Source organism: Aphis gossypii, chromosome 1 (genome assembly GCF_020184175.1).
Source record: "Aphis gossypii isolate Hap1 chromosome 1, ASM2018417v2, whole genome shotgun sequence".
NCBI lineage: Eukaryota > Metazoa > Arthropoda > Insecta > Hemiptera > Aphididae > Aphis > Aphis gossypii.
In genome coordinates this window covers 58,773,830-58,788,633 of record NC_065530.1, presented here as the reverse complement: position 1 = coordinate 58,788,633, position 14,804 = coordinate 58,773,830, and the positions used below count along the sequence as shown (strand labels likewise).

Genomic DNA, 14,804 nt, shown 5'->3' with positions numbered 1-14,804 from the left:
TTACTTCGGCAAAACCTTGACATTTCTGACATTAGATGGATGATTCTTATTTTATTGTACTGAGATCTACAACCTTGAAAAGTTGAATATATTAATTTTACTAGGTATATAGTTTAGAGGAAAGAAACTTAAGTTCAATCATATACAAAACATATAGAATATAATTGAAATAATTTTCTTCACAGCTCACATCACACAAACAGGTACCTATATGGCTATATGTACCTACTTCACTACTTTTTTCTCATACAACAAAGAAAAAAAAATTCTCATAATTGTGAAAAATGTATCATTGAAATACCTATAATCTATATATTGTTATGTACTTATGTAGCTCTAATATGAATAATAATAACGCATACCTACGTATTTTATAGTCCTTTATTTATTGTAAACTCTCTAAATCGCAATGTATGTGTATTAAAATTGTCTACTCACTACAGGACCGATAAAAAGTCCTCACCGATCATGTAGTAAGATACATTAATTATTATAATACACAACATGTAACAAGCAATAATGCTGAATACGCAACATATTATATACTCTATAGCTGTCAACGCGTGCTCCACCCCCGTGGATAGTTGTTTGCAAATTATGGGGTTGTTTCTTTGTCTTATAGTTATTTCGATCATAAAATGTTATAAAGTATACTTTATACCAGTTATACCTACGCAAAGTAATAATAATTTAAGGTGTTTATAATTTTTCATAATTATAGACAATAAAAACAATTTTTTTCTCACATTAATATCATTATATTCTTACACCCGAGAAATAAATTTTGATTATTAAACAACAACATTGGGCATGGTATTCTGTGGGTCTTCGTATCATATAGCCAATCAGCATACTACTGACTTACTATACTAATTTTCTATTGGTTATTATTATTATTGGATGCGTTTTTACCTATCTTAATTACTCGAGTCTCAAGATTAAGCATGTCAGTCGTAGTTAAAACTCAGTGATCTATAGGTACTTCAAACCCCTCAAGATCGTTCAAAGCACCGAGCCGTTGTTACATCTCATATACCTCGATAATAATAATTGATTCATCGTCGATTCTATATACACATTTTTCGTGATAAAAACAATTTTACCGATAGGTCACATCATTTTTAATGAGCTTTTAAAGTATTACGTTTATTGCGTATTATAACTATGAACAACAATATTCATAATTTTGTTATAGGTATCTAATTCAAGAATATTACGTATTATATTTTATTATATACAAAATGGCATTTTATAATGCAATGCTTTCAGAAAAAATGAATTACCTTTTGGCTTCTGTATTAGTAATAGTAAAATGAATTACTTTAATAAGTACAGGAATATCAAAAAAACATAACATGAAGTATACTTAAGACACTTAGTACAATAGGTTGATGATAAACGGTCTGTCTCCGCTCTGAATCGTTTTTCGTTTTCAATAATGTATCATTGAATTTAAATTTAACACATCCATCACAGTGACCCAACTCTGCACCTATCATAATACAGGCATACAGTAGACCGGTAACTAAAACGGTATACAATTTATAAATATAATGTTTATTGTTATTCAACAAAGTATCCGTAAGTTTTTAAAATATGAGTTCTGTTCATAAGAAATGTGTACAATTAAAATTGTTATCTGTATGAAGTTCTTAACAAATACCTAAATGAAAATGGACGTCAGAAAATTGTTCGAATGAAGATGGAAAGTAGTTTTTACTTGTCAACTTAAATAAAGTACTAAATTTTGTGGAAATATATTTGTGTTGTAAGTTATTTATATAATATATCGTAACAAGAGGACTCTAGAATAAGGGTTTAATATTCTTGGTTGTACCATATTACCAGGGTATAACTATGATAGTATCTACGTATCGTATTTGAACAAGTTCATATTGTAAAAAGTATTTAAGAGTATAAATGAATATGTTATATACCTATTAAATTATTTAACACGTTTTCGTAGTTTCACTCGATATTCGAATTGTAATGTATATACAATACAAACATACAATCATAAAAATCATAAGTAATTTTAATCTAAAATCAATGTAACATAATTTTTTATAAGTACACACTCTACACACTCTACAGTAAATATACTTTATATACTTAAGGTATCTTAGGCGGGTGTAGACCAAAATATGGTCTGCTTGGACGAATAAATAGGTATATACTATATACCGTTTGAGCGGTATGAAAATGCTTATAATATACTCTCAACAATTAATTAAACAAAATCATATAAAACATAAATAATTAATAATAAGTCAAAAATCGTATAAAATATAAATAATTAGTAATAAATCAAAAATCATATAAAAACATAAATAATTAACAATAAGTAAAAAATTATAAATAAAATTACATATTATATAATTATAGTGTAGTTTAAAGTAATTTATTAGTCTCATATTTTAAACCTAAATATTTTATGTATTCTAAATTCTTATTGGCTAATGTCCTCTCTTTCTTATTTATTCCGTTTTTTGTACAAACTCTTTTTTTATAGTTTCTTTTCATTAAGCGTTAAGGATATTTTTTGAAATGGAATTATGGAATTGATTTCAATCATATTTTTAGTTTGGATTTTTAATAATACTGAAATGACTTAAATTAGGTACCTACATGAGAGTGTGGTTTGTAAAATTATTTGTTAAAGTGGAAATGAAATGACTGGTCCATTTGTGGTTTTAGGATGGTCAAATATTGATGATGATGCCCACAAATGAGGGGGGAACCCTGAGTTTTCGTCTATATATGTGTCCAAGACATAATTGGCAAATTGTACACATTCATTATCAGCTGGCATAATCGATAACAATTCAGTAAATGTATCTCCTACCTCGGCTGGTGGCAAAAATGATAGAACGAAAAAAAACTTGAGCCACAATAATCCGCAGAATCCTCAATTAAATACGCTTTCGATAAGTTTTTGTGTTTTAATATTTGCTATTATCAACTTTGGCCTAAAGGAAATGTACATATTATTAACTGACAGTTAGGAAATGTTTGCATTGCAGCTAAATGTGCAGCTTTTTCAAAGTCCGAATGAAAAAATCTACTTGAAGAAGTTTGCCAATTAGTTTATTACATAACTTAGATATTTCAAACCACATATTCAAATAATAGTTTTTTGATTTCGATGTTAAAAATATATATACTACTGGTACATTATAATTGTAAGTATAAACATGTAAGTTATATATATATAGTTGACAAAAAAAGTTGGGACAATACGAAAATGTTCCGTCTCCGAAAACATTTTTAGATTTATACAGGGGTTGTAAATTTTATTGTCACGACAAATTATAATAACAATTGACTTTTGTTAATTTACGAAACAAAATTGCTGATCCTTGTATTTTATTGTTGATTGTATATCATATAATTAATCAAATGACTCTTTTTGTGATTATGGTAATATTAGATACTGTTGTTTACGACTACAATAAATTGATCACCTGATTAAATTAATATCAGAATATTTAAGTTCATTCTGAAGTCCTGACTTACCTATCTATACTAATAGTTTTTTCCTAATAATTTTATTTGGTTTTTCATACTTGTATTCAGTAGCTTATTTAGAAGCACTTTGAATTATATCTATAGCTAAAGACCTTTTTGTACTCGGATCATGATCGTGATTATGTAAATGTGTTGTAATCTCTAACATACTTTTTAAATTACTATCTATTAAGACACTTACGTTACATTTTTTGTTCATACAATGAAATCGAATGGTTTCATTTTGTAGTGTATTTGATTCCATGTACTTTTATTGTTCAATAACTATACCTACATATTTTACTTCTTTTAGTAGTTAAGAATGTTAAGATATGTTCGATTTTTAAATTCATTATAAATGTAAATAATTATAATTTATAAGTTATAACTGACTACTACTGAGTATTGTTAGAATTAATTTTTAAATACGCGTAGGTACCTAAATAAAAGTAGGTATTACACAAGACACTACACATAGCACATTGCAGTATTATTATGTAGGTACAACTTGGACAGCATGTCTGAATCAAAATCTTATTTTCGATAATAAAAATTAATATTTAATAATGATTAGCAATAATATCATCCATATCTGTTACCCGGTTTTTACCTTGCACAGATAAAAATAATTTCACTCACCCAAATGGACCATTATTTTTTTGGTAAAAATTATTACCTTCGCCCAAACGACCACCGTACATCTATACTCTAAAAACTTATCATGTACAGTAATAATTCATTAAAAACCTTTACCTATTTGATAAAATTGTATTGTTTTAGTACCAAGTACCAACCTAAATTTTTTCTGTTCGATTATTCATATTCATTATAAAGCACGCTTTGATTGCTCGGCGCATATAAACATCCAAAAACCATTGCTGTGGTAGTGGTTGTTCAACATTTTCAATATTATGATTATTATTTAACCGTCATATGAATACCTATCGTAGATAATTGTTCCAGTTGGTTTTTCACGGCATTTTATCCCATTTTTAATTCACGTTAACAAAATATTAGGGAAGTAATTACTAATTTCTTAGATCCAATAATATGAAATAGATTATATAGTTTATATGACACTTTGACAGTAGGTACTTCTGGAACAGGTAAGCAAATGCGAAAAAATTATAATAAATTTGCATTAAAATGTCTATATTATTTTTTAAAAAACAACATCATATTACATAATATATAAATATAAATAAATATAAAAAAAATGTATAGTAATTTTATAATCAATTTTTATAATAATATTATACATGCGTAAATATGTATAAATGAAAAATGTTTACAGTCGTCTGACTAAATTAAATAAAGCAGTAAAATAGATAAAATATACATAAATAATAGATACATGGTGTATGTAAAAGTTTCAAATTGCTAGAATTTTAAATAGCTAACGATGAACACAAACATTTTGCTAAACGGTAAAAAAGTCCGGAAATAATCATTTATAAAAATTATTATTTATTATTTATATTATAAAATTACTCATAGGTATAATGATCATTTCTACTATATCGTATTAGGTACTCAATAGTTTTACACGAAATACCCCTATAATAGAGATATCATTATGTGTATAAAGCTGTCGCTACTGAGTATATTGAAGTATACACAGCGATTAAAACATGTATCTAGTATTCAAGTGCGAGTAAATTTAAGTATACGAGTACAGAACGATTAAAACGTATTTAAAAATATTATAATTTTTTCGGACTTATTTTGGTTGTTTGAATATTATTATTTATTGTAGGTACCTATATTATATGTTTAAAAATATTGACTATTATTATTATGTGTTTTATTATTTATTATTTTTGTGCATCGCATTATGGAGTAGTTAAAGTCTTTCAATTTTCAACTTTAGGAGAGCTTTCTGGTTTGAAATCGCTTCTAGTTGGTACTTTTGGAGGTCAAAAATAAATACAAATATTATTCTGCCACCATGAAATCCATTCAACATCTTCTACAATATAGCAGAATGAGTTCCCGGTTTTTTTTTAAAAAAAATTGTCTAGTTCATTTCTTCCGTGGTTATTTTTTCGCGGGATTATTTATTAGGGGATTTAAATTACAGGTTAACACAAAATTACACATGTAAATTGAGCCCTGATAAAATTTTAATTTTAAAAATGAATACCTACTTAGCTATATTTTTGCCAAAATGAAACTAATCTCTAATTTATTTACTTAATTTATTTTTTATTATTTATTTTTTTTTATTTATTATTTATCATTTGTACTATTTATATTAATATATATTGTATCTATTTGAGTTTATTTAAAAATGTCTATAAACATGAAAATATTTTAATGACTTCTATAAAAGCTAGAATTAAAATTAGAATGAAATGACTTGCATGCGTAAGTGGTTAAAATTGACTATGCTGATTCTTGAGCCCATATTTCAGGTGTATACTGAGTTTCTTTACTTTTATATACATCTACCAAATAATCCGTAAATTGTGTCATTCTTTTGTTGTTGCAGGATCTAATTTAAAAAATACTTAGATACATTTCCTAGGGTTAGAAATGGTAAACCATGGTAGCATTGAACTTACCACCTTCCAATATTATCGCTGTTTTTATCTTTATAGTCATTATTACTCAAACCATTTTGTTGAATACTTCTATTCAATGATTGTGTCAAATGAGATTAACATATCTAGGAGTTAGGACGAAAAGTCAGTTTCAAAAAAAAAAGTTGCGACAAAAAGTTAAAGTTTTATTTCAGTTTTTATTGTCGGATTAAAACTCCAAAAATCCGAAGTTCAAAAATAGAAAATATTCTATTCAATTTTCATTTATAGGTAATTACCTATATAATTTATCAAAATGGTCTTATAGCTGATATAAACTAATATTAAGTAGTAAGTACCATTCTCATTTTAATGTCTAGTTTTTTTTTTTTTATTATTATTAATAGCTTTAAAAGTTGTAACTAATACTGCTCAACAATAATACAAAAGTAGATTACAATTTAATTAAATAAAAAATCAGGATAGGTATTATATAATAAAACCAGAATCCTAAGTAAAACTTAGAATAATTTTTATGTTTATGATGCAGTTAATTGAGAAATAATGAGAATGGAGTGGAGATATATGGCTATAGTTATAAATTAATATACTATTATGTTAAAAAATATTGACTACATGTACCTTCATTTTCCTTACATTTTCAACATGTGATTATTTTATTAGAGGAACTTGATTTAACGCAGTATAATGTGAGTTGAATACTGAGTTAAGCTGTTATAGTGATTAAGGATAAGGTTATTTATATTTTTCAGTGCTTTAATAACTAAATCTAGCAGTATAAGTTTCTCAATAAAAAAATTTCACAATACAATTTATTAAATAAATGTTTACAAAAACCTCAAATTTTTTTAAACATCAATAATTTTATAAACATAATAATATATAATGCTAACAATCAAAATAATATTTATTATCACAGATATACATAACATACAGTAATAAATAATATAATATTATTATAAAGAACAAATTGCACTAGGAAATAAAAATACATAACTATAAAAAATACCTACAAATAATACTTTTCAGAATTCACAAAAAACAATAAAAAAAAAAAAAAAATTGGTAACAATTATAATAATTTAAAAATAAAGATACAATAGTTGCTTGACAGTAAATTAATAATATTGATTACAGAAATAATAGTTCTTAACATTTTAAACAAAGAATAATGTTATTTAGTTCATGTTTTTTTAAATATATTTTAACCATAAATATAAGTGCTTATTCAATGATATACAAATATAAAAATATTAAATAAAGGATAGCAAATTATTACAGTTTTTTAAGAAATAAATAAAAATATTTAATAACATATTTTATCCCGTTTTATCTTTTTTAAGTAGTTCATCAATCTATAAATTGAAAACAAAACCAGAATAATCAAGTTAAAAATAATAAACTATGAAATAATTTAAATATGTTTTATGTTTACCTGAGCTTTATACATGTCTTTTACATCTTGAAGATCAAGTTTTAATTCTTCACTCTCTTCTAGTTTTTCACCATATAATTGTAATAATGCATCATACCGTTTTTGGAGGTCAGAAAGTTCCGCTAATGAAATGGATTGTTCTTCTACTTTAGCAGTAAGTGCCGCTAATCCAGTTGTCAACTGATCCCTTTCATGATCTCTTCTTGACAATTCCCACTGCAATTGGAGTGCTTCTCCTACGAGTATATATTAATATAGTATAACAAAATCTAAGAACAAAACATGTTTTCTCTCTGTCTACCTTCTTTCAATTTTATTTGAGATTGTAAGTTTTCTAAAATTGTTGTTGTATTACTAAATGATGTTCTCATTGGATCATAAACACTACAAGCTCTTTCTGTAACTGAGCTTCTATCATCATCAGCAAACTGCAATTAAATAAGTAGCTTTTAATTATTATCTTATATTTTATTGTATACTTTAAACAAGAAAAAATAATGGTGTAAATAAAGTCATACTGATGGCCAAAACGAAGATTCTTCAGAGGGAGCTCCTACACTTGTAGTAGGAGATGATTGATGTGATGTATTATGCTATTGAGAGTAAAAAATATTTAGAAAAATAATTAAATCATTAATTTAAATTAATTAAATCAATAAGTAGCAAACCTGTAATTTTTTCCTTTTTTCAATCTCTACATTTAGCTTATCTTTTTCAAATTTCAATTCATTTTCAAGAGTATTAATTTTTAATGTAGCATCTGCTAATAACTTTTTACTTCCTGCAAGTTCATTTTCAAGTTTTACTAGACTAAAGTAAAAAAAAAAAAAATTATTACTTAGTTTCCAATTTTTATATTTATTATGTATTTCATTTCATACTTATTTGAGTTTAATTTTAATTCAGCATTTTCTTCTTTTAAACTTTCTAATTTAATTTTTAAATCACTTTCATTTTGTAACAGACTATCAATTTGCTCTCTACACTTTTTTTCAAAAATATTATTTTCATGTATTTTTGAATCAATCAATTTTATTTTATTTTCTGCATTATTTAATGATGTTTGTAGTTCATCTAGACATTTTATGAAATTAATAATAATAAAATAATAAACAAAATCATTTATTCAATAGTATAACTAATAATATAATTTATTTACCTGTAGTTTTTAAATGCAATAGTTCACGTTTTTCTAATTCAAGTTCTAATGTATTAATTAAGGAACATTTTTCTTCAAGTTCTTTTACCAAAGGCTGTGTAGCTTTTAAAGTTTCTTGTAATGAGTTTTCCCTCCTTCTTTCAGACTCTTCTAATCTTCTAATAAGTGAAAGATTTTCTTGTTTCAATTCATTCATCAATCTATATAAACCATTTATACATGAAAATAATTAATCATAAATAATAATGATAATAATAATAATGTAATGAACATAGTCTTTCGGTAAATCAGGAATGTCTGTAAAAATCTTAATTTTTTTGAACAGTACTTAAACAAAGCAAATGTAAGTTTTCTCATGTAATATTAGTATTTGTTTACTACTATTCTGCCTCATTATGATAATATTCATGCACATTTATTATAAAGTAGTCATAATTCATAACTTACTTATAATTATTTTCTTCAACTTTACAAAGATTTGATTTTAAGTTACTTATTACAATCTCCATTTCTTCACAATGTTTATTTTTGTTTAATAATCTTTCTTCTAAATCTTGTTTGTCTTTTTCTATTAGCTTAAGTTCATTGGAATCTTTTTTTAATTCTAGCACAGCAGTTTCTTTACCTTGAATTTCTCTATTAATAAAAAATAAATTATAAAATAATATATAATAGAAACATAAGACTAAACTAATTTTTTCTATAACTTTAATTATGGTAAAAGAAATATCAGCAAATAATAGTTGTAAACAAAACATTAAAAGCAAATATATATCAAAACTGTTGATTTTAGGTGATAACAGTGAAACTAATTTGTTTTAAAAATTTAACCATGCACAATTTTCTTTTGCAATTTAACATTAAGTTGGAAATAAAAATTAATTAAATATTATTACTTTTGAAGAGATATCAAAGTTGATGTTAAATTATCAACTTGGCTCAGTAAATTTATATTTTCTTTTTCAAAATTTTGATTAGATTTTGTTAACTGATGAATAGCTTCAATTTGACTTCTTTCCATTTCTTCTTTTGCAGCTAATGATTTTTTTATTCTTTCTACTTCTTGAGATAGTTTTTCTTGCTGATCTCTAATAATGATTTTAATGTATGAATAAAGTTTTAAAATATTCATGATAATTAGTAGTTATATTTTAAAAGTACTAACTTATACTTATTTATGGTTTTCAGTGATTCTTTTTCAGCTACACGTAGTTTTTTAATTATGTTATTTAATGTAAGATGTTGTTTACTCAATTTTTCTCCTTCGTCTCTTAGTTCTTTAATTAGTGAGTCTTTATCTTCAATAAGAACTTTAAATTGTGCCGTATTTTTATTTTGCTATAAATTAAAAAAACAATATAAGTACTTAAAGAAGAATATTTACAAAAATATCAAACCATAATTATTAATGTGTATTTCTTGTAGTTAAAATTAAAAATGGTTTTATTCAATAAGATAAAGGAAATTTATAAGTCATGAAACATCATACAATGCATAACAAGGTTTTTAAATTTCAGTTCCCATTTAAAAAAAAAATATATAATGTGCCAAATTTGTGTTCAGGAAAGTCAATTTTGTGTTGTTAGTTTTAAATTAACCCATAAACAAACTTAAATATAAAAACATTAATTATGTTTGTATGTTGATTTTTTACAATATTTTTATCTTAAACGATATACAAACTATTTTAATAGCAATATATACATTCATAACTGGTTTAAAAATTAAGTATCTTTAGTAAATGAATACGCATATATATTTTAAAATATTTCAGTATACGTTTTTAAATTCTTACATCTAGTTGTTTTTGTAATTGGTCTTTTTCTCTAATAGCTTGTTGGAATTTTTTCTCCATTGTTGCTAATCTTTGAGTGTATTCTTCATTTAAATTACTTGAATTTAAATAATCTAGTTGGCTAAAAAATAAATCATAGAATTTTTTTTTTTTTTAAATTTAGTAAATATTACCTTTTCATTTCTGAATTATTAGCTGCTAATTCAGCATTCTTTTTACTTAAATCAATTATCTTTGATTCTCTGGATTTAACTGTAGAGTTTAATTCAACAATTTTCTGAAAATCATTACTATTATTTATAGTAATTAAAAAATAAGGATTAATTTTATTTAAATACCTTTAGAAGATCTTCAAAGTCTTTTGGTCCATGTTGTAGTCCTATATAAATAAAAGGAAAAAAGTATTTTTTTATATAATTCTAGTTCTTAATAAAAAAAAACTGTTATTATTTTTGATTTTAATCATGAATATTTTAGTAAAATAGTCATAATAATATAATACAAGATATATTTAATACTAAAGCAGATATTATTATTTATAAAATAATAATATTCAAACCAGATAAAAATGATGGTATATGGTCCGGATGATATTTTACTGGACTATGTCGATGAGATGCATTGCTTTCACTGTCGTCATTAGTAGCAGGACTAGATATTACTTCAATATCAGATGAAGTCCATGTTTCAAGTTCATCACAAGAATTTGTTTCACTTGAACCAATTTTTACGAAATCTGAATGACTAAATAAAATAGAATATTATATTGAAATATTAATTTACTGAAAACAAAAGTTTTTACTAATATTCTTTGAGTTTTTTAGGGTTTAATGTAAATAAATTGGTACAATTTTGAATAAATATTATTCTAATCAATAAAATTAAAATCTAAGTAACTTTTATACTATTAAGATCTATCATTAATCTCTGTGTAATGTAATTCACAAAAATTTTAATTTATAGTACAGATGTTTTTGTTTTCAAACAGTTTAAACTTATGTTAATAAAATATATTAATTAGGTTATTTTATTAATATAGAATTTTGATACCAAATGTTAATGATTAATTCAAAATGAAATTAATGTTTAATTAACAATATATTTATTAATAACTAACTTACTTATCTATAGAAGCTTGTGGTGATGGTTCACGTTGTTCATTCATAGATGTTTTATCTATTGTACTATCAACCATGGTTTCTGTAACAGTATAAAATATTAACATATATTCTATAATTATGTCATGCTCAATACTAATCAGATTTTAGTTCATAAATATATTTATTAAATATTTACCATCATCACAACTACTGTTTTCTAAAGTAGTATCAGATACTTTTAACAAATCTATTGATGAGTTACTGGTGTTTAATGTATTTATATTATTTATACTATTTTGGGTATTCTTTGTATTGTCTAAAGATTCTATGTAATTAGTTTGTAGTATAACACTATTTCTATTAGAACTTGGTTCAATAGACTCTTCTTCTAGAATATCTAATGCTCCGGAATTCTAAAAATAAAAAATAAATCTTTATCATAAGTTACAACTTTATTGGACAGAAGTATCAAATGTACCTTGTCATTGTAATGTATAGGTCAGCGGTTTCCAAACTGTGCGTCGCGCCTCCCAAGGGAGGTGAAAACCGTGTTAATTGTCATAACAATAAAAATATTTGTATATTCAAATACTATAACTTTGTTATTTATTTATTTACGGCAGGCGTAATTATTTTTTTTTAATTTTAGGGTGGCGTAAACTAAAAAAGTTTGGGAACCGCTGGTATAGGTTAAATATGAATTCAATAATAACTTATTATATAAAAAAAAAAAAATAATAAAATAGAGTATCAGCCTATATTACTAAGTGAATTCTATGATATATTTATATTGACTATTATACAAATTTATCTTACATAATACTATAAATTGAATTGATTTTTGCTGAAAACATTACATTAATTATATTATTAACTTTTGAGTTCAGATGGACTTATCGTAGAATAATATTACATAAATTATTTATGGTATAAGTTAACAATACCTTAAAATTAATCTAAATATCCAAATATTTGAAAATATTATTATGCATATAAAATATAAAATGTGCAAAAGTTTCAAGTATCTATAAATAACATTTTTAAATTACTATAACACAGCATGTTATTCTTTATTTATATATCTTATTTTGTCCAAATTTGAATTTTAAATAGTTATAAAAACAACTGTGCGTATATATTTTTTTAGATGTTTTAGTTTCAGTAAGAACTACTTACGAAAAACCTTGAATTATTTTTCAAGTCAATTATACAAATTTATCATTATATACATTCAACCAAATTATTTGCAAATTTTAATAATTTTGAGCAATGTTAAAAATAAAACTTCAAACATTCATGAAAATATCCTGGAAATCTATTTTAAATATTTTTAAATAGCTAAAAAAATTACTTATGTTGAATCTTATATTTACTGATAAGTTTTTTCATTGAGCCAAAAATTGTTAACGATACTAAAATCATTTGAAATTTGTAAATGCCAATAAATAGCTTAGAGTTACAGTTAAATGTTTCAAGTTTTTACTGTTAATATTTTTTGAAGTACAACAAAAAAACTAAAAATATTAATTTACCCCCAAATATCCAATTGGCAAAAATTTCAACTTATAACAAAAATATACATCATAAAACCAATACATTCATCAGACCTATTCAGAACTTAAAAGTACATATTTTTATAATTTTATTTTTAGATATTTACCTCATGAGGTGATGCTAATTCGGTAAAAGAAGTATCTAATGATGAGGTGGTGGATTTTAGTAGCAACATTCCTCCATGTTGTGGTATTAAAGTATCTTCGTTAGCCATACAAGTTACATTATCTGATATTGAGCAAGTAAGACTATCATCGTCCTCGATTAATTCTGGAATTGGTTCTATTGTATCTGGTGAATATTGTCTATCATTTGCCCTAAAAATTATGTTAATTATAAAAACAAATGTGTTAAAAAACATCTCGTTATTCAATGAACAGTATGGTTATTAACCCAATGCCCTTAATGCTGATTTAATAAGCTTTTTCTTATGCACTTTATTCGAAAAAATTAATAAAATATTAACCTATTTGGTTCAGTGATGACGGCTAAAACTTCAACTGAACTTGATGTTATGACTTCTATAGATGACGATTCAGGCGTAGTAGTTGATGTTGATCCAAGAATTTCAACACTATCAGTAGATATTGTAGATTTACGATCACTATCACAACTGACAGCAGAAAGACGATTAGTATTGTTAAAACTTGTACTCCTTGTCCTTCGAACCACATCAGTATTTGATTCTGAATCAATTTCAATGACATTAAATTGTTCATCTTGTGTGGATGGTGATTGTCCTGTAGATCTAGCTGGTTGATTTGCCACAATTAAATCATTTTCTACAGATGATTTAGATAAATCTAATGACATGCTCTGCCTCAATTCTACAAAATTGAAAAATTTAAGAACATAATAATATTAAAATATAATTTTTCAAATTAATTTTTTTGTAAATTATTATGACATTAACAACTATCTATTGTAAAGAGTGACATAGACATAAAGCAGGTAGGTACCTTATTCAAACAATCAATAAACAAATTTCATAAATTAATATTCAAAGTTGATTAATAATAATACTTGTTAGTATATTAAATACCCACCATTTTGTTTATCAGCCACCTCGTCTTCATTTTCAAATACTGAGTTGGTAAATGAACTCCATAAACTTGAACCTAATTTAGAAATCTTTTGTTGAGAATCTTGATTATCTGTGTCTCTTTGAGTTTCAAGCTCCTGGTCTTGGGATACTTCATCACTCTCATCTTCATCTTTAATATCCAAAGCTTTATCAATAGTCTTTTGTGCTTCTTTAAGAGCCGTCTTTGCAAGACTTGCAAACCCAGACGCATCAAACTGATTAAACCAACTCATATTTTACTGCTAAATGTCTGTCTGTTAAAAGGTGATTTCTTTGGACATTCTATCTATTTTATTACAATTAAATCCAATATATAAATTAATAATCATTTAAGTATAAATAAAATCATGATAACTTAACAAATAAGTTACTGAGAAGAATATAATATAATATAATACATTTTTAATGATGTGTACATATTTGCAAAATTATATTTCATGTTAATGTTATCAATACAGATATCACTTCAGATTGTGTTATCATAAATATTTGATTAATAAAAATTGTTATTTATTATCAATTACCACAGAATAGCAGCTGATAAATTATAGCTATTGCCTATTCAAGCATAATATTAATATAATATGTTTAAGCTTTTGGGCAATTTTTAAATAATTGTTATATGTT

At 24.6% G+C, this 14,804-nt stretch overlaps 2 protein-coding genes across 2 annotated transcripts in view; both read right to left on the bottom strand.

The window, feature by feature from the left end:
- Window positions 1–5,801: 5,801 nt before the first annotated feature.
- Window positions 5,802–14,804, bottom strand: part of LOC114122222 (WW domain-binding protein 2) — a 148,624-nt gene continuing 139,621 nt past the window's right edge. The window contains exon 8 of the mRNA XM_050210539.1: window positions 5,802–5,812. The gene's annotated coding sequence lies outside the window, so the exon portion shown is untranslated. The remainder of the gene's footprint in view (window positions 5,813–14,804) is intronic.
- LOC114122206 (TATA element modulatory factor) lies at window positions 6,845–14,605 on the bottom strand. The gene is made up of 19 exons (XM_027984794.2): window positions 14,140–14,605; window positions 13,560–13,920; window positions 13,200–13,410; window positions 11,736–11,952; window positions 11,561–11,639; window positions 10,999–11,183; window positions 10,778–10,818; window positions 10,613–10,716; window positions 10,440–10,560; window positions 9,810–9,982; window positions 9,541–9,732; window positions 9,092–9,280; window positions 8,645–8,844; window positions 8,367–8,559; window positions 8,154–8,295; window positions 8,004–8,078; window positions 7,787–7,913; window positions 7,486–7,721; window positions 6,845–7,405 (listed from the first exon to the last, which is right to left on the bottom strand). The coding sequence occupies exons 1-19, from the start codon at window positions 14,408–14,410 to the stop codon at window positions 7,370–7,372; spliced, it is 3,153 nt and encodes a 1,050-aa protein (XP_027840595.2). The 5' UTR covers window positions 14,411–14,605; the 3' UTR covers window positions 6,845–7,369.

Coding starts and splice junctions, on each gene's coding strand:
- LOC114122206 (XM_027984794.2), bottom strand. CDS start 14,410: ATGAGTTGGTTTAATCAGTTTGATGCGTCTGGGTTTGCAAGTCTTGCA. Junction 11,184..11,560: donor CCACAAGCTTCTATAGATAA/GTAAGTTAGTTA, acceptor TATTTTATTTAG/TCATTCAGATTTCGTAAAAA. Junction 10,717..10,777: donor ACTTTGAAGATCTTCTAAAG/GTATTTAAATAA, acceptor AATGATTTTCAG/AAAATTGTTGAATTAAACTC.